General features: G+C 39.5%; 2 protein-coding genes across 2 annotated transcripts in view; one reads left to right on the plus strand and one right to left on the minus strand.

The window, feature by feature from the left end:
• The window catches only part of IL1RAPL1 (interleukin 1 receptor accessory protein like 1), a 701662-nt gene that overhangs the window by 615168 nt on the left and 59444 nt on the right, over positions 1-27050 (minus strand). The window lies entirely within an intron of this gene.
• Positions 3737-9121, plus strand: LOC139181196 (transcription factor SPT20 homolog-like 1). Its single transcript, XM_070784101.1, has one exon. It carries the CDS (start codon positions 3902-3904, stop codon positions 8633-8635), a length of 4734 nt encoding a protein of 1577 aa, XP_070640202.1. The 5' UTR covers positions 3737-3901; the 3' UTR covers positions 8636-9121.

A 27050-nucleotide genomic window follows, 5' to 3' on the forward strand; every position in this document is an offset into this window, starting at 1 on the left:
AGCTACAATCTATGCAACAGCATTGTAATCATTCCCACTCTCAAAACCCTTCTGTTCACTAGTCTATTAAATACGATGGTAATTGACCACCTTGGTGACTAATTTAAAAAGTTATTACATTAGTTCTGGCTTCTTGTATTCTTTACTAACATGGATTTATTTGGAGTCCAAATTGTACAAAGTATCGTGGCATAATTTGACTGTGCAGTTACTGGTGTTTTTATTTACCATTTATCATGTCAATAAAGTATAAAGCAAATGGCAACCTACTCCAGGATTCTTGCCTGGAAAATCCCATGGATGCAGGAGCCTGGTAGGCTACAGTCCATGGGGTTGCAAAGAGTCAGACACAACTGAGCAACTTCATTTCACTTCATGTCAATAATGTATAAAGCACACAAGATAAACAAATTATTACTTTGAATTGTGGCTCTGGGTATGTTAGTTTGTCATTTGTTGAATAAAAGTCTACAAGAGGGCTTACATCCTTTCCCCAAATTCCAAAATAGTATTATTGATAATATCATTATGCATGTAATATTTACTTGATCCACTGGTGCAATACTGAGAGATTTTACAGAGAGATATTGTATATTCATGTGCCTGTGTGTGTCCTCTATATCTACCTATGACTTACCTCTTTCCCTTCACCAATAAAAATCTTTCAGTGGGAGTGTTAACTACTCTCCTCACTTTCTCAACCCAGGCTCATCTCTTTTCCTACCATCGTCTGATTTTTCTCACCAATATTTCTCAGAAAATACTGTTAGTAGGATTATCAGTAACCTGACTTTCAACTGTTATCTGGCTGGAGCATATTACAATTTAATTTTATTTATGTCCATTTATCTTGAGTTTTTATTATTTTCCTGGTTTTCCTTTTGTATCTTGGTTCATTCTCTCATTTTCCCTTAAATACAGAATTTCCCTGGGCTTTTGTCCTTGTTATTCATTTCCTCTTGAGTACTATCATGTTGTTGAGTGATATTCAGGATGAAATATTGCTGCCCCACTGATGGATCACAGTTATGTGTTAGTGGTATACAAAGTAATAGGGTAAATGCTGCACTTTTTTTAAAAAATTGAAAAGTCAATTTTTAATAAGTACATGCCAATGGTGAAAAAATCCCCACTGATGAGCCCCAGACACCCTGAAGCCAATCCTCAGGGCAAATCCTGTTACTAGGTTCTTTGTTATCCACAGGAATTGGACCAATTAACACCCTCAACAACAATGTTTGAGAGTGCCAGTTTTCTCATACCATTAACTAACATGGTAAGCTATGAATTGCTTTCATCTCTGGTAATCTAATAGGTTAAAACATGGTCTTTTATTTATTTTTGTCTTAACTTGCAATTTTATTAATTGTTGAGGTTGAATATTTTTCATATACTTAAATAGCATTTGTATCCCTTATTTTGTGAACTGTCATCTTGATTTTTTTTTCTACTGGATTAATGGTCTTATTTTTATCAATTTGTAGGAGACTTCTGAGGTCAAACTCTGAGATGGGAAATACTGAGATATGATTTGAGACCAGGTATATTAGAGTGCTGGTTACTGGGAAATCAGAAGAAAGGAGTACAGAAAAAGTATAGCACCAGAGGTGGTCATCCCTTCTTAGGAAGAGTGAGGTACCTTTAAGAGGAAACATGTCCTTCAAAGACTGAGGGGAAAAAAGGAACTGACTGAAGATAAAGGACTCTAATGAATGAATGAAGGCTGTGACTAAGAATCAGAAGAAATCAGACTTATAAAAAATGTACAATTTGTTGAAAAATACCACCACAACAACCAACGTTAATAATAATAAAATCAATATGTCATAATGACAGGAAAAAAAAGGTGACCTTAAAATATGAAATCAAAATAAGCCATGCAATCCCCTAACCTACCCACTTCAAAGTATCTTCTAGTCCTGGTTCAGGAGGAACAAAAAAAAGTAAACAATGAGAATTAATTCAGCAGATAAAACCACTGCAGAACACATATGCAAACATACACATTCACATTTGCACAAAACTGAGGAAAATTTTAACTTGACACTCCAACAGGAATCGTATATTTAAATAAGCATTGCAGAATTGAAATCATAAACTTTTTTTTAAACTTTAAAGACAAAAGAACAACATGAATTATGAAACAGGAGCTAATCAAACTTAGTAGAAACAGAATAAATAAAGATTGAATTACAAAGTACCTATGACAGGCAGAATTTCTAAAATGGCCAGTGAAAGATGGTCTACTTGAATTCTCAGAACATGTGAAAATAATGAGTTAACACTCCTGTGATTATAGTATATTATATGGCACTATGACTTAAAATAGGGAGTATTACCCTGGATTATACACATGGGCCCTTAAAAGCATAGAATTTTCTCCAGATGGTGGTAGAAGAGGAAGTCAAAGGTGCATGAAGCATAAAAAGGATTCAACATGTCATCACTGGCTTGAGGATGGAGGAAGGCACTTGCAAAGAATGTGATCAACTTTTAGGAGCTGGGAGTGGATCCTGACAGAAATCAGAAAAAAAAAAAAAAAGGAATTTAATCATAATCCTATAACCACAAAAATCTGAATGTGGCCAACTACTTGAATGAGCTTACAGGTAAGTGGTTTCCTCCCCAGATCCTCCAGTTAAGAGCCTAGCACAGGAAAATTTGATTTTGGACTTATAAGACCCTAAACTGAGACTGCTCTGTGTTCTGACTTGCAGAACTATGAGGAAACAAACAAACAAAACAGGGGTGTTCATGGCATGAACCACCAAGTTCATGGCAATTTGTCATGGCAGCAATATGGAGTTCCCTAGGGAGAAGAGGTATAACCACAATTAACAAAGGGTCATCAAGGATACCCTAAAAGATCTAAAGGATAGAAAAGAAAGAAGGAAATAAAACAAAAAGTTTTAGAAAGAACAAGATAGAAAAGGCAGGAAGAGATTATCCAGTGTACTTATAACTGAAATCCTTAAAGGGGAAAAAAGCAAATCAAAGAAACAGAAGAAAGATTCTAAGAAAATAATTCTAGATAAGTTTGCTGAAATAAAAGCTATGACTTTACACATTAAAAAAGGAATAACACTGCCTCAGTTCCTTAAAAAAAAAAGTTTTTTTGCTATCACCTTAAAAAGCCAACTAGTCCATTCTAAAGGAGATCAGTCCTGAGTGTTCATGGAAGGACTGATGCTAAAGCTAAAACTCCAATACTTTGGCCACCTCATGCGCAGAGTTGACTCACTGGAAAAGACTCTGATGCTGGGAGGGATTGGGGACAGGAGGAGAAGGGGACGACAGAGGATGTGATGGCTGGATGGCATCACCGACTCGAGGGACATGAGTTTGAGTAAACTCCAGGAGTTGGTGATGGACACGGAAGCCTGGCGTGCTGCGATTCAAGGGGTCGCAAAGAGTCGGACACGACTGAGCGACTGAACTGAACTGAAAAGCCGCACAGACTGGATAGGGAAGTCTGGCCCAACTCGCCTCGGAAGTACAGGCAGGAGAACCGGAAGTGCAGTTCAATAGCCAGCCCACTGCCGCCACGGAGGCGGGCCGAATGCAGAGGCTGTTGAGGAGCACGTCAGCGCCGGAAGTCCCTGTGTCCCTGACATCAAGGACTTCCGGCTGCGCCTGAGGAGATGACGGAAAGGTGAGGCCAGGCCTAGCACAAAGGCCATAACCCCTATAGATAGAAATATTTTCAGAAACTCACAAGAATTTTGTGTAACACTTCCGTGGAGGCAAGTTTCTTGGCGTACTAAAGTTAGGCTGGTGGTCCCACTGTGAAGTTCGGGAGGGGTGGTTTTCAGATCTACACATTGATATTAAAGACGATTTTTACCCTGTTTGTCAGGACACGTCCATTTTCTCTTCCTTTCGGCCCCCCTCTTGTACTACAATGGAACAATCTCTAGAAAGAGCTTTGGATCTTGCAGAGTCTGTCATTGAAAGTGCCCAACAAAGACCTCCGAAAAGAAAAAACTCGAGTGGGGAGATGTCTCTCCATGAAAAACTTTATGACATTTATGTAGAAGAAAGTGAAAAAGAGCCTGAGGTTGCGGAGGAATTAAGAAGCAACGTGAACCTATTAGAGAAGCTCCTTAGGAGAGAATCGTTGCCCTGTTTGGTGGTTAACCTGTACCCAGGAAAGCGGGGCTATTCGCTGATGCTCAAGGGGGAAAATGAATCATTTACAGAGAGCATTCAACTGCCTTATGAAGAAGGGGAATTGCTCGAATACTTAGATGCTCAAGAATTACCTCCTGTTCTGATGAATCTCCTAGAGAAGTCTCTGGTTAACGTTTTTCATGAGGGGTGTGTCATAGCGGAAATACGGAACTACAGGCAGTTCAGTGAAGGGGAGCCTCCGAGTTACCAAAGCAGACATATTCTCTTACGTCCCACCATGCAGACGTTAGCCTGCGATGTAGAGGCCATAGCCAGCGATCACCACAACTGGACTCAGGAGGACAAACTTTTGCTTGAGAGCCAACTGATCTTAGCTACAGCTGAACCACTGTGTTTAGACCCTTTTGTATCAGTAGCTTGCACTGAAAACAGACTGCTCTATAACAAACAAAAACTGAACACTCGTCCCATGAAAAGGAATTTGAAGAGATTTTCTACAGCCTCTCTGAATCGGCAGCAGGATTTTCCTCCCAGCCCACTTCCTCCTGAGCTAACAGCCCTGCCTTCTTTAGCAAAAAGTCAAGAAAGTAAAACAGATAAGCAGTATGACCTCAAAACTTTGAAAGCAGGCAAGTGTGTAGATACGTGGAAACAGAGACCCTGTGATTTGGCTGTGCCTTCTGAAGTGGATGTGGAGAAACATACTAAGTCTTTCAAATATGATGACTTACAACCAACAGTCTGGCCAACTTATGAAGTAGGAGAAGATTCTATATTTGGATATGAAGACAGCAGTCATTCCCCGGCAACAAAGCAGATGCTCATGCATCCACTTAATGATCCACTTATCTCTGGAAAAAGCATGCCCCATAAAAAAAAAAGAAAAGTCGTATATGAGAGACAGATGTCTCCCTACCATTCCTTCACAGATGACCATCCCTGTAATTTCCTGTCTGGGCCAGAGACTGATGATGTGAGGATGGTCAGTCCATCTGAGGAATCATCCCAGAAGAGCACCCAATATCCAGTGCAGATGTCATACAGCTCTGGTTACTTGGCTGATGTCTGGCCACCTTCTCCAGGGAAAGAACTAGAACAGCCTATGACTGGGTCGGTTCAGTCTTCTGGTGACTCAGCTGATCTTAGGCAACCTCCTCCAGGGAAAGAACTAGAACAGCCTAAGATTGGGTCAGTTCAGTCTTCTGATGACTCAGCTAGTTTCAGGCAGCCTTTTCCAGGGAAAGAACCAGAACAGCCTAAGAACGGGTCGGTTCAGTCTTCAGTGTTGGGCAAGGGAGCCAAACATCCACCTTCACCCATCAGACTTCCCTTGAACCCAGGAAAGAGCTCCTGGGGTGACAGTTTCACTTCTCAGCAGGCAAGCAGCTCTCATAAATTTCCATCTCCTGCCTCTGCTCCTAAGCTACCAAGTCTTTCCCAGGAATCTTCTATGGAGGTGAGTCAAGTTAGCTCATTTCCTGCCATGGCCCTGTCCACTGTGGGCTCATCACAAAGGACTGAAGCGTCAGCCACATCCTCTGGTCTGAATATCACCAAAGAGGTGCAGCCTGGTGGAGGAGGCCTGGCCTTAGGGAGCAGCTCTAAGCCAGTGCAGGACTCTACTACAGCTCCTGCAGGAATCACGGTAGGCCCCTTTCCTAGAGGGATCAAGCTTAGCCTCCTGCCCACAGGTATCAGTCTTGGTCCCCTGGCCACAGGGATGAAGCTTGACCACCAACCAACAGGGGTCAAGCCTGGCCCCCTGCCCATAGGGATCCAGCCTGACTCCCAGCCCACAGGGATGAAGCCTGGCCCCCTGCCCACAGGGATGAAGCCTGGCCCCCTGCCCACAGGGATGAAGCCTGGCCCCCTGCCCACAGGGATGAAGCCTGAACTCCTGCCTAGAGGGATTAAGCTTGACTACCAAACAACAGGGATCAAGTCTGGCCCTCAGCCCATAGGGATCAAGCCTGGCCCCCAGCCCATAAGGATCAAGCCTGGTCTCCAGCCCATAACGATCAAGACTGGCCTCCAGCCCAGAAGGATCAAGCCTAGACCCCTGCCCACAGGGATCAAGCTGGATCCCCTGCCCATAGGCAACAAGTCCAGACTCTTGCCCACAGGTATCAATCTTGGTCCCCTGCCCACAGGGATGAAGCTTGACCACCAACCAACAGGGGTCAAGCCTGGCCCCCAGCCCATAGAGGTCAGGCCTGGCCCCCAACCCACAGGGATGAAGCCTGGCCCCCAGCCCATAGAGATCAAGCCTGGCCCCCTGCCCACAGGGATGAAGCTTGATTACCAACCAACAGGGATCAAGCTTGGCCCCCAGCCCATAGGGATCAAGCCTGGCCCCCTGCCCACAGGGATGAAGCTTGATTACCAAACAACAGGGATCAAGTCTGGCCTCCAGCCCATAGGGATCAGGCCTGATCCCCAGCCCATAGGGCTCAAGCCTGGCCCCCTGACCATAGGGATCAAGCCTGGAACCCTGCCCACAGGGATGAAGCTTGACTACCAAACCACAGCGATCAAGTCTGGCCTCCAGCCCATACGGATCAGGCCTGGCCCCCAGCCTGTAGGGATCAAGCCTGGCCCCCAGCCTATAGAGATCAAGCCTGGAACCCTGCCCACAGGGATGAAGCTTGACTACCAACCAACAGGGATCAGGCCTGGCCCCCAGCCCATAGGGATCAAGCCTGGCCCCCTGCCCACAGGGATGAAGCTTGATTACCAAACAACAGGGATCAAGTCTGGCCTCCAGCCCATACGGATCAGGCCTAGCCCCCAGCCTGAAGGGATCAAGCCTGGACCCCTGACCATAGGGATCAAGCCTGGAACCCTGCCCACAGGGATGAAGCCCGACCACCAACCAACAGAGATCGGGCCTGGCACCCAGCCCATAGGGATCAAGCCTGGCACCGGGCCCATAGGGATCAAGCCTGGTCCCCGGCCCATAGGGATCAAGCCTGGCCCGCAGCCCATAGGGATTAGGCCTGGCCCGCAGCCCATAGGGATCAGGCCTGGCCCCCAGCTCATACGGATCAAGCCTGGAACTCTGCCCACAGGGATGAAGCCTGACCACGAACCAACAGAGATTGGGCCTGGCACCCAGCCCATAAGGATCAAGCCTGGCCCCCAGCCCATAGGGATCAAGCCTGGAACCCTGCCCACAGGGATGAAGCCTGACCACCAACCAACCAAGATCAGGCCTGGCCCCCAGCCCATAGGGATCAAGCCTGGCCCCCAGCCCATAGGGATCAAGCCTGGCCCCCTGCCCATAGGGATCAGGCCTGGAACCCTGCCCACAGGGATGAAGCCTGACCACCAACCAACAGAGATCAGGCCTGGCCCCCAGCTCAGAGAGATCAAGCCTCGCCCCCTGCCCACAGGGACCAAGCTTGAACACCAACCAGCAGGGATCAAGCCTTGCCTCCAGCCCATAGGGATCAAGCCCAGCCCTCTGCCGATGGAGATCAAGCCTGGCCACCTCCCCACAGGAATCAAGCTCGACCCCCTGACCACAGGGATCAAGCTCGGCCCCTTGACCACAGGGATCAAGTCCAGGCTCCTGCCCAGGGAGATCAAGCCCAAGCTCCTGCCCATGGGGATCAAGCCTGTGCTTCTGTCTACAGGGATCCAGCCGAACACCCTGCTCACAGGGATCTTGCCCAGCCCCCTGCCTACAGGGATCTCACCTGGCCCCTTGCCTGCAGGGATCAAGCCAGACACTCTGCCCACAGGGATCAGCCCCAGGGTCCTATCCCCAGGGATCCAGCCAGACACCCTGCCCACAGGAATCCAGCCAGGCACCCTGCCCACAGGGATCCAGCCGGACAGCCAGCCCACAGGGATCACACCCGGCCTCCTGCCAACAAGGATCAAGCCAGATAGCCAGCCCACAGGGATCAAGCCCGGCCCCCTGCCTGCAGGAGCTCAGCCACCAAATGTGCAGACTACCGCACTACCAGTTTCTTCTCAAGGAGGTGTTCAACTTGTTAAAAATACTCCCAGTCTCATGCCCTTCACTCTACTCCAGCTTTCACCAGGCTCACTCATTTTGAACCCCCAGCAGGCCCAGGAGCAGCTGCAGCAGCCGACACAGCAGTGGCTCTACCAGCTGATGCCACAGCCACAACTTCAACAGCCCACAACTTCACATCCTCCACAGTCAGTGCCACAGGATCCTGTAGAAGGTTCAGGCAGTCAAATGGCCTTATCTGCTCAGCAAGCCATGGTTCTGCAGCCCCAGGCAGTTGTGTTGTCTCAGGTGGGCTCTGCCCAGAGAGGCCCCCGGCCAAGCCTCCCTCAGCACAGAGTTCAGCTCGCCTCCACCTTGCAGCTGCACCCACAGCCTCGGCCTGTACAGTTCAGAATCTTGCAGCACCCAGTGGCTGTGGCAACAGTAGTGGCCCCAGCAGCTCAGCCACAGCCACCTGGTGAGCAGACAGCAAGCCAGTCAAAAGGTCAAACGGAGAGCACACCAACCCCTCCAAAGTCCTGACTTGCATTACTTCAGAATCTTTTTAAGAACAACACAAGACATATTTATTATTACATACTGCTTACATTTTCAAATTGTCGATATAAATACAAAGATTTTAGTCCTGTCTTAAAAAACCGTGGCATTTTTACTCTAAGTAGATGCACCACATGGTGAATTCTTTCTCTGTCTGATCAAACTGGATGCATTAGGCATTTGTACTTCATTCTTCAGTAATTGAAGGACGATTTGGATATATGACCCAATATCATTTGCCAGACAATATTCTTCAAATGCATTATTCATGTGGTGCTTATTATTTTGCAAACACTTCATAATATACAAATGCACCTGCTATCTGCCATTCATCTTGCTCCTCTATTCTGTCTCAATTATTTTGTCCCTATCAGATAAGATAATGATCACAAGAGAGAAAGGGTAAAAGTTTCTTGACTTATAAGGGATGGGTGAATAAAAAATGGTAAGTTTAGATGAGCTGTTGAAGGAAATGACAACGGGGTAAGAATGAATAATTTTAATATGAAGATATCTCTTAATACACATGCTAGCTAATTTAAAAAAAAAAATCTCTATAGCTCCTAAACAATATATTTTAGGATACCAATGTAAGAAATTAAATGACTAGTTCAAACGTCCTCCCTCCAAAAAACTTGAGTAAATGCATTCATGTGGAAAATACTTTTAAAATATCTTATATGTGAATGTAAAGATTTATATCACTCAAAAATGTCATCTTCCTGATTTTCTGGAATTGAAGTTTGCTGGAAAAGAATGAAATATTTGAAAATATCAGAAAAAATATTTTGTAAATAGTTACTTTTGTTGAAAGACTTAATTTTATTGTAATGATATTTGCTATTTGAAGCATTCCCTTAGATGACTGGTAACCATCTTTCATTTAACATGTCCAAATATGGTGACATTCATCTTTTTGTTGATGGTATTATAGTCTTTACTATTTGGTGTTAGAATAATTCACCAAGTAACTGAATTAATCACCAAGTAATTTAAAATAATTTAAAAAATACAAAATCTATCTGCATACCCTTCTCATCTCAAACTCCTTCCACTCTAACTCTGAAGGATTCCTAGAGAAATTCTCAGGATTCCTTCTTAATAGCTGAACAATCACCCACCCTCATTAAGTCCTGGGACTAGCAAATGAATTAATGATAAAATATTTTCATCTGTGACATTTCTGACCATGTCACACTCTTTTGCTTAATATACTTCCTCTATCTGCTTATTCTGTAGAATCAAATTCAGACTATATTGTTTGGCTAATCTTTTTTTAACCTGGATTTGTCCTGTATCTCTTCCCCATCTCTCACCACTTCTCCATTCACATCTGTGGTTTTGGCAGTACTTAACTACTGGTGCTTCCAGTGTGCCATATTAATTGTTTCAAACATAGATTTTATGATTTTTGCATTTATATTTATAGAATATTAGTGTTTTTACTTAAATGGTTAAAATTTTACTATTTATATAATTATAAACATATTCTCTAACTCTGTGTTTAATGTCACAAGTGTCTTTAAAACATTAAAAGAATACTAAATGAGTATTATTTCTATTTAAAAGTAATTTAACTTTAAGCAGAGGTTAATATAATGATGAGAAATAAGAAAATTAAATACAGCTCTTGTTTGTTTTCTTCACTTTGAACCAAAAAATTCCTGAATTCACAGTTCAGTCCTAGGTCATTCTGACATACATAACATAAAAGTTTCTTTTTATAAAATTCCAAGGCTACTAAGGAGCAAGAAGATGACTGATCAGTAAGATACTCCTTTTTATTTCAAACCACCTCATTTATTAGAAGTTTTAAATTCCAGGCATATACCAATGTATGCAAATAAGATAATGTTCTCCTGTCTTTGTTTCCATGTTTTTGTCATGTGATAACAGTCTGATGGAGTGTTATTAGATTGGAATGCTATGTTTGGGATGATAGAACTTAGATATGGTGGGAAAAATGGGGAGTGGTTTAGTGAGTAGACTTTCAGTTTTGCAAGATGAAAATGTTACAGAAATTGTGTGAATATACCTAATATTGCTGAACTGTATTCTTAAAAATGATTAAGATGGCAAATGTAATGTTTTGTGTGCTTTTTTTTGCCATGAATAAAAATTTAAAACAACAACAATACAACAGTTGTGGCATATAAAATGCTTCATTTTCAGGGGCTTTAGGGGAACCTCGTGGCTTCCCCAGTGGCTCAGGTGGTAAAGAATCTGCCTGCAATGCAGGAAACCCAGGTTCAATCCATGGGTTGGGAAGATACCCTGGAGAAGGGAATCACAACCCACTCCAGTATTCTTGCCTGGAGAATCCCATGGACAGAGGAGTCCGGTAGTCCACGGCATTGCAAAGAGTCAGACACAACTGAACAACTAATACTAACCCTTAGATATTCCATAAGTAAATTATCCAGAATGATTGAAATGGAGGAGTTATTCTCACAAATTCAGAGGATATGTTTTAGATGATATAACAAGATAGGCTATCTGGCAAATGTGAAATCACTCTGATGAGGAATGGGGGCCACCTGGAAGTGGTACTAATTCTCCAATGCAAATGAATGAGATCGGCATTATTGTTGATTTATCAAATGCTGTGACATCATTTTCTGATGCTGTGGACACAGCCAACAAATGGTAGTTGCTTATCTAAGCCCCAAACCAAACATCGCTACAGGAGACCCTATAAATTGCAAATTAAGTTGTCTAACACATGCCCCACTCCACATAGCCTGCTTCAGTGTAGATGGATGAGGACTTTAATGACTGATGGTTCCCTTATACAAAGAGGGAGCTGGCCAGAGAACACACACTGTTTCAGAGCGAAAGAGAGCCTGTGGGTACAGCTGCAGGCACCAGTGGAAACCAGCAGTGCCCAACCCTTCACCTAAAATGCTTCACAGCTGTAACTATGATGGGGATGTCATACTTCGCATTCATTCATTTACAAATATTTACTGACCACCTATAACCAGATAGACCAAAAGCCCTAAGCTGCTGCTGCTAAGTTGCTTCAGTCGTGTCTGACTCTGTGTGACCCCGTAGATGGCAGCCCACCAGGCTCCCCCGTCCCTGGGGTTCTTCAGGCGAGAACACTGGAGTGGGTTGCCATTTCCTTCTCCAATGCATGAAAGTGAAAGTGAAGTCGCTTAGTCGTGTCCGACTTTTGGCGACCCCATGGACTGTGGCCTACCAGGCTCATCCATCCATGGGATTTTCCAGGCAAGAGTACTGGAGTGAGATGCCATTGCCTTCTCTGAAAATCCCTAAAGGCAGCTATAAATGAGACAATCTCTTTCAAATGCTTACAGTCTAGTACATTAAGAACAAATAAATATAAATAAACTAGAGAAAACTCAAGCTTAGCTTTCAAATTGTATTGATCAAGCACAATTCATGCATTAACTTTCTAATTTTTGATATTATATTTCAAGACTCTATGGCATTCAGTGATAATTTTAAGAAACGCTGCAAATTAGGTTTTAAACTGGAAATAGTAAAAGACATCCAGACGTAGTGTTGACATAATATCACTTTTTTATCACTTGCCCTCATTTCAGCTTAATAAGCTCTCTTGGCTCTCATCTTTCAATGTTTAATCCAAAGCAATTAAACTGATATGCAAATACCATTTCCATTGCTTTAAGAGTGACACTTAGCACAATTTCATTATAACAGGCAACTGGAATGTTTTTTAGAATGATCAGCTCATTTTTATTTTTATTTTTTAAATGTGCTTTTCTTGCAAGGTATGCTTGTAAACGTCCATACACACAAATTTTACTTGATAAACATGTAGATATTTGTCTTGTATCCTGAGTACACAGTCCATACTATGTGATATTTCTATTTTAAAGTCTGCTATTCTTTTCCTCAGACTCTACAGAAATGAATATTTTAGCTAATGAATCATATTAGCAAAAAGCACAAGATAAGCAGAAAATGAACAGTGTGTGTGTATGTGTGTGTCTTTTAGGATTCAGTTCTAATTAGAGAATCAGAAGGTTATATACTTTATTAGATTCAATTAGTAAAGCATGTCCAGTTCTTAATAGTCCCAGTTCTTCACTCCTGCCTGTACCCATATACTTTGACATGTAACCTCCACTGAGTCTGAGTCTACCATGTGACTTGCTTGGGCCAATGGGATGTAAGAAGTCATGAAGCAGGGGCACTATTTACAATATTGCAGCACCATTTACAGTAGCCATGCCACAGAATCAACCTAAATGTCTATCAACAGAGGAATGGATAAAGAAGATGTAGTACATACATACAATGGGATATTAGTCATAAAAAGGAATGAAATTGGGTCATTTGTAGAGGTGTGGATGGACCTAGAGACTGTGAAGTAGGTCAGAGATAAATATATATTAATGCATATATGTGGAATCTAGAAAAATGGTATAAATGATCTTATTTGCAAAACCATAATGGAGACACAGACATAGAGAACAACTGTATAGATAAAAGGGGGCAGTGGGATGAATTGGGAGATTGAAATATATACACTATTGATACTATGTATAAAATAGATAACTAATGAGAATCTGTTGTATAGTTCAGGGAACTCTACTCATTGCTCTGTGGTGACATAAATGGGAAGAAAATTCAAAAAAGAGGGGATATATGTATACTTATAGCTGATTCACTTAGTGAATCAGTTAATGAATTCAGTTAGTACAGTATAAACTAACAAAATATTATAAAGCAACTCTACCCCAATGAAAATTAATGTAAAAATAAAAATGAGCATTATGAAATGTTTTGACAGAAATGTTAAAAATATTAAATTTGTATTTATGCCCCAAAAGGAAGCAAAAATATAAAAGGGTGAAATATGTGAGCTATAATTAATCTGAGCTTTATCTTAATTTTTTTAAGCTTTATCTTAATTTTCACTCCTATAATTATTTCCTGACTACTCCATCTGTAACCCAAGACTTATATGGCCAAGAAACATTTAAGTGACTCTAAAAATTTGCAGTTTTAGCATGATACCAAGACATGCAGTTGGCCAATTTACCCGACCTTAAATTGTGGAAACACTTATCTCCTGTTGGGAGTATTTAAGGGTTTACAGTATAGCGCTAAGGTAAGGTTCATGGGCTTTAAGTCCAATCTCTAACATTTATTAGGGCTTCCCAGGTAGCTCAGCTGGTATAGAATCTGCCTGCAATGCAGGAGGCCCTGGTTTGATTTTGGGGTTGGGAAGATCCCATGGAGGAATAGGCTACCCACTCCAGTATTCTTGGGCTTCCCTGGTGGCTCAAATTTAAAGCACCTGCCTGCAACGTGGGAGACCTGGGTTCGATCCTTGGCTTGGGAAGAGCCCCTGGAGGAGGGCATGGCAATCTACTTCAGTATTCTTGCCTGGAGAATCCCCATGGACAAAGGAGCCCAGTGGGCTACAGTCCATGGGGTCCCAAAGAGTCTGACAAGACTGAGCGACTAAGCACATTCAAACTCTTTAATGTATTATACTATAAACATTTTTAAAATTCCAGAGTTGAAATACATTGATATGACCTTTTAATGTCAGAATTATTAATAGCTAACAGATATGGTTTTTTCCCACTGATTCTGTGACTCCATGACATACCTGCAGTAAGAATCTAAAATAAACAAAGCAAAACCAATTCTAGCCAATTAGCTTAATGGTATTATCTTGAACACTCCTTTTGATTTTGATCATCATATCTACATTTACAAACATGATATTTTTGACATCTGAAAAGAAATAAAAAATTATCTTGGAGTGATAGTTTTATGTTACAAATATTTCCTGGTTGTAATCATTGGAGCACATAACAAAGAATACTTTTTAAAACATATATCTGACAAAGCTAAATAAATTGTTGGGATATAGATTGTTATTTATGATTATATTGTCTACTTCTTACAGTCTTCTTAGAATTCTTCACACATTGTGCAACTCCCTTGGGTTCTTCTCATAGCATTAGACATAAGATATACAAATTATTAAATGAAGTTACTGTTGATCAGTAATGGTTTTCTAAATCCCAAGCTCTGTACAATCATTAAAGTTATCATCATCATCACTTATCTGTCAAAGAAGTGTTGGCACCATGGCACAGTTAATACATTGTTAATTAGAAGCACTGAGACTGAGCGCCCATCTATATCAGTGTGCTGCTTGGTTCGGCAAGTCTCACTCCTTTGAGTCTTTTTGTCCTCTTGTATAAAGTAAGTAATAATATCTGACCTAACTCATAGGATTGATATGAGGATCACAGTTAAAATGTACATGAAACTAAATATAAGTGGAAGAATCTCATGAACAATAAAGTTACATGTTACTAATTTTCTATGAGTCTTATTTCCACTTATAAAATAGCAATAGAAATTTCTAGCTCTTAGGATTTTCTGAGGATTCAAGAGGAAAATACATGCAAAACAGCATAGCGCCAGAGACAGAAACAGCTCAATAAGTTGCTTAGTCAAGCAAATTTAAACATTTAAGCACTTCAAAATTTAGAGATAAAGTATTATCTATATATGTTTTTTCATGTATTATACTCCACAATATAATCACATATTATACTCTCCTTTCAACTGTAGTACATTAAACTGTTACAAATGAGAAAGCATAGCAGGGGAATAAAATCTGGTAGGAAAATAACACAGTGAGACTTTCAGATTCTCAGATTTTCTCCAATTCTTTCTATTATCTCCAGATGAAAAAAGAATCATAAAATATCAGATGTCTTACTTTCTTGTTTTGTTTCTTTTAACATATACATATATCTATTCTTTTTCAAGTTATATTCCCAATTAGATTGTTACAGAATATTGAGCAGAGTTCCATGTGCCATACAGTAGATCCTTGTTGGTTATCCATTTAAAATACTGCAGTGTGTACATGTCAATCCCAAACTCCCTAACTGCTGCTGCTGCTTCTAAGTCGCTTCGGTCGTGTCCAACTCTGTGCGACCCCATAGATGGCAGCCCACCAGGCTCCCCCGTCCCTGGGATTCTCCAGGCAAGAACACTGGAGTGGGTTGCCATTTCCTTCTCCAATGCATGAAAGTGAAAAGTGAAAGTGAAGCTGCTCCGTCGTGTCCGACTCCTAGCGACCCCATGGACTGCAGCCTACCAGGCCCCTCCGTCCATGGGATTTTCCAGGCAAGAGTACTGGAGTGGGGTGCCATTGCCTTCTCCGAAACTCCCTAACTACCCTTCCCCTATCCTCCCCCCTGGTAACTATAAAGTTCATTCTCTGTGAGTCTATTTCTGTTTTGTAAATAAGTCCATTTTCATCATTTTTTAAGTTTAGAATTTCCATATAAATGATATCATATGATATTTTTCTTTCTCTGTTTGACTTCACTTTCTATTTTAGAAACTTTCTATTTTTCTACCATCTCAAGGTATTAGTTACATGAGTAAATGACCAAGTATATTCTTTTGGGGTAAAAAAATCCCTTACTATGGATAATATCTGATAATTAGTTCTAAGAAAAGACTACCTAATAGCCCTAATTTATGTGGTCAACAGTTATATATTCATTTATTGAGTTTATAAAAATTTGAATACAGGTTAGAATTCTCCAAGATTAACATGGGCTCCTGTGCTTTTACTTCCTCCATCATTCCTTCCTGTCTTACCTCTTTTAATCAGTTTATATTCCGTAACACCTCCCTGGCTTCATTTAATTCCCTGACAATCTAAATAGTATGGTCAATCATCTCAATAGTGCTCTCTTTCTACCTATGAGTTTCTCACTACATCATTTTATTTCACCCAGTTTTCCAAGTCCTGACTCTTTCTTCAAAGTCATGCAGTCATTCTTAAATCACACAACCAAATCATCCAGAAGGTTTTTTTTTAGATCGTATTTTTTTGTAAGTTCAGTTCAGTTGCTCAGTTGTGTCCAACTCTTTGTGACCCCATGGACTGTAGCACGCCAGGCTTCCCTGCCCATCACCAACTCTGGGAGTTTACTCAAACTCATGTCCATTGAGTCAGTGATGTCATCCAACCATCTCAACCATTGTCGTCCCCTTTACCTCCCGCCTTCAATCTTTCCCAGCATCAGGGTCTTTTCCAAAGAGTCAGTTCTTTGCATCAGGTGGCCAAAGTATTGGAGTTTCAGCTTCAGCCTCAGTCCTTCCAATGAATATTCAGGACCGATTTCCTTTAGGATGGACTGGTTGGATCTCCTTGCAGTCCAAGGGACTCTTCATGTATGGCAAAACCAATACAATATTGTAAAGTAAAAAATAATAATAATAATAAATAAATGATAAATGGTTTAAAAAAAAGAGTCTTCTCCAACACCACAGTTTAAAAGCATCAATTCTTCAGTGCTCAGCTTTCTTTATAGTCCAACTCTCACATCCATTTTTTGGTAAAATCCCTATCATGTTAATGAGAGTAACTATTTCAAGGTGCTTAAGGTTGATAGAAATTGTCCCAATGGTAAAATTAAGCTAAAATGGAGATTAGAAGTAAAGATGACAGTAGAGAAGGAAGGTCAGAGAATAAGAATTATGTCCAAGAAATCCGAAATTTTAAATATACAATTTGGTTGAGAAAATTCCTATATAAGTAAACAGTGGGTAAGTTCTGTTTCTAGTAATATGACAAACTAGGTCATCTGAACCAATCCTTCCACTGAAAATGAGGAAAAATACTGATTTTTTTTTCTCAAAATGAAATAGATTTGTAGGCCAAATCTAAGTAAAACCTGAGCTCAAAGAATTAAGTGACCCACTGAAGACATTTTCCTGAGGGCTTTTACTAAACCTACGAAGTTCAGTCACCATAGGATCGGTTTAACGGTGGCACAGGCCTGAAAGCATAGGGATAGGGGATTTGGTCAAATCTCAAACTGGAGAAAACCTCCATCCAGTAAAGCTAAGGGCTACATCATTTAAAAAAATGATGAAACATAACTAAGCTTGACCCTCTCCAACCTGTTACACATCCTTAAGGTAGATTTATAGCACACATTTATATGACTTACATAGTTCCCCCCAAACCTCAAGCCATGAATTTCATTTAATTTACAGTGATCCCAGGGGGATCAGGATCACACTTTAGGCACTTGTGAAGGCAAATGGAAATCCTTTCCAGAAGAGTTCCCCTTCATACTAGGCCTCAAAGAATCCCCCCCCCCAACAAATAATATTCCAAGGAAAATGATCAGCTCATTGAAAACATGAACAAACAAAAACCAACTAAGCACAAAAGGGAATAAAGAGCCTTTCTATTCTATTCATTAGAAAGAATAAAGAGCAGCTCTCTCTCTACTCTCTGTAGTGAAACACTACAGATTTAAAGTTACCAGCCAGCAATTTTAAAACGAAGAAATGAAAGATAAGCATAAAGCCTATAGGTGGATATATACTTATATATATATCTGTATAAAAATTACCTAATATCTATATCTGTATAAAAATTACCTAATCAATTTGAAATAAGGCAACTCCTAGAACTTCTAAAAGATAAATAAAATATATTAAATAAAATTTAAATATCAAGGGGTAGGTTAAATATAACATTAAATACAGCTGATGAGAGGACAGAAATGAAACATACACAGTGGTAGAGGGGAGGCAGTCGGCAGTCAGTGGATTAGGGGAGTACCCACCATCTGCCCAACGTCGTTCTTTACTCAGGGTTAGCCATGACAAATGGGTAATGGAATACTCTTTATAAATAGGAAGGTTCTCGAAGGTCACAGATGATGCTAGGTCAGCTTTGGTAAAAGCACAGATGTAAAGACATCAAGGCCACATATTTATAGACTGTATCCTTAGCCTTGCTCATCCTTAAAATGAATGTTTTGCTGCTTATATAAAGCATAGGAAGAAGATAGAGCAAATCAAAATCTACTTTTAGGAAAAGTCAAAAACAAAACTGATGCTCACCATATATGTTACATGTTTCTACCCAAGTATTATACCTTTTATTTCAATATGAAATTTAATGTAAATAGCATAAACTGATTTTTGTTTTACTATAATCAAACTTGCAGAGAAAAATAATAAGCACTTATTATGTACCAAACAAGGTTCTAAGTATTTTATTCACATCATCTCCTCAACCTTCACAATATCCTAGAAAGAAGAAATTCATATCCTCCTTTCACACTTAAGAAAATAGATTTAGAGGAGAAATAAATGGAAAATGACAGAACAGGATTTGAACTCAGGTCTGCTGATTTATGAGCTCAGGCTCTTAACTAAACATAGTATTATTTTATATGAGAATAAATTCAGATTAAAAGAGCAGTATCATCTTATTTTAACATGTTACTGACTGGGCAATTTTTTCAGGAATCAACGCTTGTGGCCATATACGTTTCCAGTCAATACCATGTTACAAAGCACATTTTATATCTATACTACTTTAATGACATCCCCCCAACCCAGCGCCCCTCTCCCGCCCCGCCCCGACCACCAAATTCCCTCCCAGACTTTGACAACTTACTATCAAACTGGAAGAACTCCGCTAGGTAAAAGGATTCTATAATAAACATACATTGTTTACCATTTCACATTGCGAAAGGCAAACCTGATAAATATGATCAATTTAGGGTCTAAAGGATCATGTCTGTTAGAGCAACATTAGCTACAACAAAGCAAAATGCATCATCAGTTAAGGGAAGAGCCTCCACTTGGTTACACAGCCAGCTGCAGAGATGAACAGGCACCAGTGGCAGCATGCTGACTATAAGCCAGCTGGGGGATGTAACCAAACTGATTTCAACAACATATTTCTTTTTCTTTTTTTATCTTTTTTCCTTTATTTTATTTTTTAACTTTACAATATTGTATTGGTTTTGCCATGTATCAACATGAATCCGCCACAGGTATCCACGTGTTCCCCATCCTGAACCCTCCTCCCTCCCCGAATATTTCTTTTTAATTAACAATATTTAGATGGAGGGAGGGGCTAGTCTTAGTCTTCTCCATGGTAGTTAGACCAAAGAAGAGTGATGTTATTGGAAACTACTTCATATGAATCACTGTGAGAACTAGAACTGTTTAGCTTATATAGGAATATAAGAAGTATAAGAATAAATGAATGAGTCACTCAGTCGTGTCAGAATCTTTGCAACCCCATGGACTGTATAGTCCATGGAATTATCTAGGCCAGAATACTGGAGTGGGTACGTAGCCTTTCCCTTCTCCAAGGGATCTTCCCAACCCAGGGATCATACCCAGGTCTCCTGCATTGCAGGCAGATGCTTTACCAGCTGAGCTACAAGAGAAGCCCAAGAATACTGGAGTGGGTAGTCAGTCTATCCCTTTCTCCTGCAGATCTTCCCAACCCAGGAATCAAACTAGGGTCTCCTGTATTGCAGGTGGATTCTTTACCAACTGAGCTATCAGGGAAGCCTTATATTCCTTCTCACAGGAATATAAGAAGTATAAGAATACAGGAATGTAAGTAGTGGGAGATGTAATAGAAGCATACATGTGTCCCTAGGAATCTGTCTATAGGGAAACCCTAATGATTCCCATTAGGGATTTATTTATTTATTTTTAACTGAAGGATAATTGCTTTACAATATTTCTGGTTTCTACCATACATCAACATGAATCAGCCATAGGTATATGTATGTCTCCTTCTTCTTGAACCTCCCTCCTACCTCCCATCCCATCCCAACCCTCTAGGTTGTTACAGAGCCCCAGTTTGAGTTCCCTGAGTCATACAGCAGATTCCCATTGACTATCTAGTTTACATATAGTAGTGTATGTGTTTCCATTTTACTCTCTCCATTTCTCCCACCTCTACATCCTTCCTCCCCCTTCACCTTGTGTCCCATTAGGGGTTTTTAAAATTCAGTTTTAAATGTTAGACTTATTGAGTTTGGAACCCAGTCAAATTATGTTTTCTGCTTTCCCTAAGTTTATTGATATCTTGGAAAATTAGCAAGGATCACAGCCAAAGAAGGCATAAAGATATTACATTGTCTCTGAGCATCATTCACATGCCCTGCTTTACTGGAAAAGTAGCCTTAACAGGGATGTTACAGCTTTCTTCAAATAGCAGAAGAACTTTTGTGAGACTGAATGAAGAGCTGCAATGGCTCCAGTGTAGGGTCTCAGGATACAAAACTTGGCTCAAAAAGAAGGGACTTTGAAGAGCTCACAGTAAAGAAGGAATTTCTAACTGAATGGTGGAAACAGAAATGCTGTTTTAGGATGTCATGGACCCCAAGTTTGAATATAGGATAGACAGCCATTTGGCAGATATGGGGAAAAGGCACGTGAGAAGAGCTCCTAGGACTAACTGAGCTACAAAGTCCCTTCTCCGCCATCCTGAGATTATTTTAGACTAAAACTCCTAAATCTCTTGTCTGTAACTCTCACTTGAACATCCAACCTCATTTTCAAATACTTGTTTGAAATGGTCATTCTCAAATTTCTTGTAGTATTTTATATCCAGTCAGTTACAGACCAGAATATATCATATGCCCCATTTTCGGCCTTTTGCAATGGCTCAGTGAGTGAAGAGTATGCCTGCAATGAAGGAGACACAGAAGACTCAGGTTCAGTCCCTGGGTCTGGAAGATCCCCTGGAGGAGGAAATGGCAACCCACTCCAGTATTCTTGCCTGGAAAATCCCATGGACCTAGGAGCCTGGTGGGCTACAGTTCAAAGGGTCCCAAAGAGTTGGACAAAACTGAATGACTAAACAGCTTCTGATACCACATTATCCTAGTCATCCAAGCAGGCAACCAACCAGTCATTATGGGCCCCTCCCTTTTCCTCCTAAATCAGTTGCTAAATCATATGGATTCTGCTTTATACAATGTCTCTCCCATCCATCCCCTCGTTTCCAGTTCTTTCCCACTATTCTAGTCAAAGCTGCCACTATCTCTCACTTAAGTCATTTGGTAATGAGCTGTTAACTATTATCCCTCCCTCTGATCTTACCTCCATTCATCTAATGCATGACAGCCAAATCAATTTTTCTCAAAAGGAGGCTGGATGACACATCTCCCTCTTCAAAATTCATTACCTCCTACGGAATTAAGTACAACACCCTCACAATTGGAATATGATCTAAAAGCTACCCTGAACCTTTCCATTCTTGCTCCCACTGTGATCATAGGTGCAACAGACTCTATCTCTGCCAAAGCTTTTGATTTTACATCCTTTATATTCTATCTAACTTAGGTAACATTAATTCCTTGCCTGGAGTGTCCCTGTCTCTTTTTCACCTTTGTAGTAAAAACTCATTTCAAACAGTACTTACTCTAAGACATCTTTACATTGTAATTACTCTCCTTCATAATCTTTTACAGCTCTTTGTTTACATGTTATTTAGGCTACCATGTAATCCACTTTATATTATAATTATCTACATATCCAGAAGAATTCACCTTATTATACTTCAAAAACCTCAAGCAAAAGGACTGTAACTCATAATTGTAGAATCTGGTACATTGTAAGTGTTCAATAAGTAATATGAGATAGACCAATTAATACTGCCATTTTCTACTATGTACATTTCACTTTTGATTTTAACTTGGTATTCTCATAAAAATTTGACAGTGAATAACACATACATAATCATCTCCACCAGTGGAAAAACCTGGCAAGGTATATTTTCTCCTGACAGTCAATAGTGGGCGTTTAATATATCCCAAGGAAAGTAATTCACAAAACTTATCAGCTGTTTTGGTCAAAAGAATATATGACATTTGCAAATCAACTGTGTACTTAAAACTCCTTTCCTTGTGAACATTTTTTGAGTTTTATTTACTATATAGTACATATTCAATATATATACTATATCTATATGTATTTCTACATCAATTTATAATGCTTACTTTGCTCACACATTGTTCTGTTTTATGAAATATGACTCATTTAATTTTAACATGCAATTTCCTATCTTAACTCCTTCAACCTGTCTATTGAGGAATGATGCTAAAGGTATCTTTTATGTTGCCTGCTTAGCCACATACCTTTTTAAGTGAAAGTGCCCTGTGCCCCTGAGAGCACAGACTCAAGCTCAGCTGAAGGCACCTTAAACATCCTCCCAATTCCTGCAACTCTATTACTGTCTCCCTTCCCCATCCACAAATTCCTACAAATGAGTTGAACATTGATGAGCACTGTAGAGAACAGAGCAGGGGTTCCCCAAAAATGTCCACATATGAATCTCCAGAACTTGTGAATATATTACCTTACATGGCAAAATGGACTTTGCCAATGTGATAAAATTAAGAATCATGAGATGAGCCAGAATTGTCTAAGTAGATCTAATCTAATCACCAGGGTCCTTATAAGGGAAAGAGGTAGATGTTACTTTAATACTTACTACACTGGATAAGGATCCTGACACCTACAGAAGAGAGAAGAAATGAATCTGTTCTTCACTGGAGCCTTTTGGGGTTTAAATGGAATAACTAAATTGTCTTCAGTAAACAAGAAGGAATATATTTTGATGATAACCTAAATAGCCAGGAAGTAGCATTCTTATTTTAGAGGAAACATTAAAAGCACAGAGAAAAGAAATACAAAAGTTGCTAATTATCCATGGAGTTTCAGAAAAACATCTCCTTCTGCTTCATTGACTATACTAAATTCTTTGACTTTGTGGATCACAACAAATTGGAAAATTCTGAAAGAGATGGGAATACCAGACCACCTAATCTGCCTCTGAGAAACCTGTATGCAGGTCAAGAAGCAACAGTTAGAACTGGACATGGGACAACTGATTGGTTTAAAACTGGGAAAGGAGTACAACAAGACTGTATATTGTCACCCTACTTATTTAACTTATATGCAAAGTACATAATGCTATGCCAGGCTGGATGAATCAAAAGCTGGAATCGAGATTGCTGGGAGAAATATCAACAACCTCAGAGATACAGATTATACCAGTCTAATGGCAAAAAGTGAAGAGAAACTAAAGAGCCCCTTGATGAGGGTGAAAAAGGAGAGTGAAAAAGCTGGCTTGATACTCAACATTCAAAAAACTAAGATCATGGCATTCAGTTCCATCACTGCACAGCACATAGAAGTGGAAAAGTGGAAGCAGTGGCACATTTTATTTTCTTGGCTCCAAAATCACTGAAATGGTGACTGCAGCCATGAAATAAAAAGACGCTTGCTCCTTGGAAGGAAAACTATGACAAATTTAGACAGGATATTAAAAAGCAGACCCATCACTTTGTCAACAAAGGTCTGTATAGTCAAAGTTATTGTTTTTCCAGTAGTTATATATGGATGTAAGAGTTGGACCATAAAGAAGAACTCTGAAGAATTGATACTTCTGAACTGTGGTGCTGGAGAAGACTCTTGAGAATTCCTTGGACTGCAAGGAGATCAAACCAGTTAATTCTAAAGGAAATCAACCCTGAATATTCATTGGAAAGATGTTGCTGAAGCTCCAATACTTCAGCCATCTGATTTGAAGAGCTGACTCACTGGAAAAGACCCTGATGCTGGAAAAGACTGAGGGCAGAAGGAGAAGGAGGCAGCAGAGGATTGTATCACCGACTCAATGGACACGAATCTGAGCAAACTCCAGGAGTTAGTGGAGGACAGAGGAGCCTGGAGTCCATGAGGTCTTAAAGAGTTGGACAGGATTTAGTGACACAACAACAACAATTATCCACATAATTGAGTTAATATTCCATAGTTTTTGGACTCTGATTCCTAACATTAATTAATGTTTCAAAGAAATTCTCATACATTATGACAGACACATATTCATAGATACATCAGTTTCTACTGTACACCATTCACGCAATAATAAATCATAGTTGAATTATACATTAAAATGCTTTTTTTTAAAGGTATACATGTACCAGAGTTTAGATACTGATATTGGGATTGATAAGGCTGGAAAGTTTTGTTAAATAACACACAACAATGAGGGTGGATGGAGACCATGAAAAATAAGATTGATTATAAATTAAACACTTATAAAATTAAAAAATTGTTAACAACCTAAGCAAAGTAAAAAAGATAAAACAACACACTCTAAGAAAGTATCTGCAATGTCTAAAATATACAAAGGATTTAAAAGAACAAGGCTATAAAGAGGCATTTCAAAGAAGAGAAAAAGAGCCAGCTAAGTATATGGAAACCTGAACTCACCAGAAATCACAGAAATGCATATTAAAACAAAACGTCAATAGTATTTTTTCTTTTCATTGCTTCTAAATGATAGGGGCCTATGAACTCTTACAACCTGCTGGTGGGAAAGTAAATTGATACTGACTTTTAGAGGGCAATTTTGCAGTATTTATTAATATAAAAGATGCTTGTACCCTATGACTATCTGTTCCACTTCCTAGTATCTACCTAGAGAAATACTTGATTATCTGTACACAGTCAAGCATAATCATAGATTATAACTCAAGTATTATTTGTAATGGTATAACATTTGGACAATCCTAAATATCTACCAGCAGGAAATGACTTAATAAAATTTTTGTGTGCTCTAACTGTGAAATATTCCTCATGACTTAAAACAAATGAGGTAAACTTATATGCATTGACATAGCAAAACAAAGATGATCTGCAAAATAATTCATACACTTTCAGTAAAAAAAGAATCTGACTTGTGTTCTGGAGATGTTAGAGAACAGAGATGATTACTGGCAAAGGGAAACTAATAACATTCTATGTGTATTTTATTTTTTAAATTCATTTTATTTTTTTTACACATTAGAAATGGATTTGCAGAAATATTTTTTTTTTACAGTAGAAATGGATTTGTGTTTTACTTGTCTACATAAAATACATGGAAATTATAAATACTGTTTTTTTTTTTTTTGGCCATGCTGTGAAGCTTCCAGGATCTTAGCTCCCCGACCAGCGATTGAACCCAAGTGACGGCAGTGAAAGAATGGAGTCCTAATCACTGGACCGCTAGGGAATTTCCTATAAATACTTTTTAAAAAGGGAAAATGAATCAAGGCAGATGTCTATGTAAAAGGAATACCTAGATGAGTAAATAGGAGAATGGGGCTTTAAATTTTTCCTTTTCTGTGCACATAAAATATATTTCATATTTATGGGGATAAGATTTAACTCCAGAGCTGAAAATATGGACTTGAGTGTGGCCAAAAATAAGCCAGTAAAAATGAATAATTAATTTTATTATTTTTTAATTTCAAAGATATATGACCTTCTATTTCTATTTATTCTTACTCATTTCCATTGAATTACTCTTCTGGCTGAAATGAAATGATCAGGTCAATCATAAAAGACTAAGTGAAATTCCACATCAGTGAAACTTTTTGAGCAGATTTACAACTTACATTTGGGAACAACAAAAAGTAATACATGTTACTGAATAATGAAAACATGGGCATAAAATGGAATATTTTCATATGTATAGCAAAGCTTTGAAAAATTTGCAATTCATGCAAAGTATGCTAATAAATGTCAATTTTCATACTGCATTTGGCATCTTGTTCATTTGCATTAACCTACTTTTGAAGTGTCCCTAATGCAGAATTTCCTCTCTTGCTCTCCTACCTGCATGTGTGTGTGTTAGAGAGAGACTAATGAAGGGCAAGAATGGAAGCTTAATTAAAAAGGGTTTCTCATGTATGTTTGTTGGGAAAGTTTAAGCCCTTAACTAAATGATTATTATACACACAGAGACACATATACAAATATGGATTTTCTGATGTTAAAAGCCAAACAAAATCAATATTTTCTCATATAATACCATGAGGTTGGCTCATACTTTATGGTGTGTTTCATTCTCCTGAAATTCATCATGGAATGCTTTTCACTGTATATCTATCAGATAATGCTACTTCATATCTTCAGAAAATTAGGCATTTAATACAATCAATGAGGTATTTGATTCTTGAGTTTCTATGTCATTGATTCTATGGAATAACAGTTAATAAGCACAAGAGTAGAGTGTAGCTCCCATTTTAGAATGGGTCTTTGGGAGCAAAGAAAAATATTCATCTTAGACCCAAGATAAGGGGGATTCCTAGTGTACAGTAAAAAAATGGAATCATTTACTTTGTATAACTTCTTTGTCCCACCACCATTTCCCATGAGCCATTTGGTCTCCTCTCATTGCATCTCAGCTTCTCCCTGTTAGACTCATGGGAACAAAATATGGAAAATAAGTAGACAAAAACAAAAATTACCTGAAATCCATTTCCATTATTAATCATTTGGCTATTTATTTTCTGTATTTTCCCAATGAACTTGTATTATCTTTTAACAGCCAGCAAAAGTTAAAGCTATTTTCATTTTAAATGACAAATACAGAGGGGAAATCAACATGTATATTGTTTTGATTACCCAGGTAATTAACACTTGTTGGCAGATGGTTTAGGAACTGCCTTCTTCATCAGGCACTTAAGAGAGAGACCTCCAGAAGTAATGACATTGAGCTGTCTAAGGGCACTTTTTCAAC

The sequence above is a fragment of the Bos indicus genome, chromosome X (assembly GCF_029378745.1).
Source record: "Bos indicus isolate NIAB-ARS_2022 breed Sahiwal x Tharparkar chromosome X, NIAB-ARS_B.indTharparkar_mat_pri_1.0, whole genome shotgun sequence".
Classification (NCBI taxonomy): domain Eukaryota; kingdom Metazoa; phylum Chordata; class Mammalia; order Artiodactyla; family Bovidae; genus Bos; species Bos indicus.

What these genes read in the sequence shown, in the direction of transcription:
- LOC139181196 (XM_070784101.1), top strand. Translation starts at nt 3,902, where the DNA reads ATGGAACAATCTCTAGAAAGAGCTTTGGATCTTGCAGAGTCTGTCATT.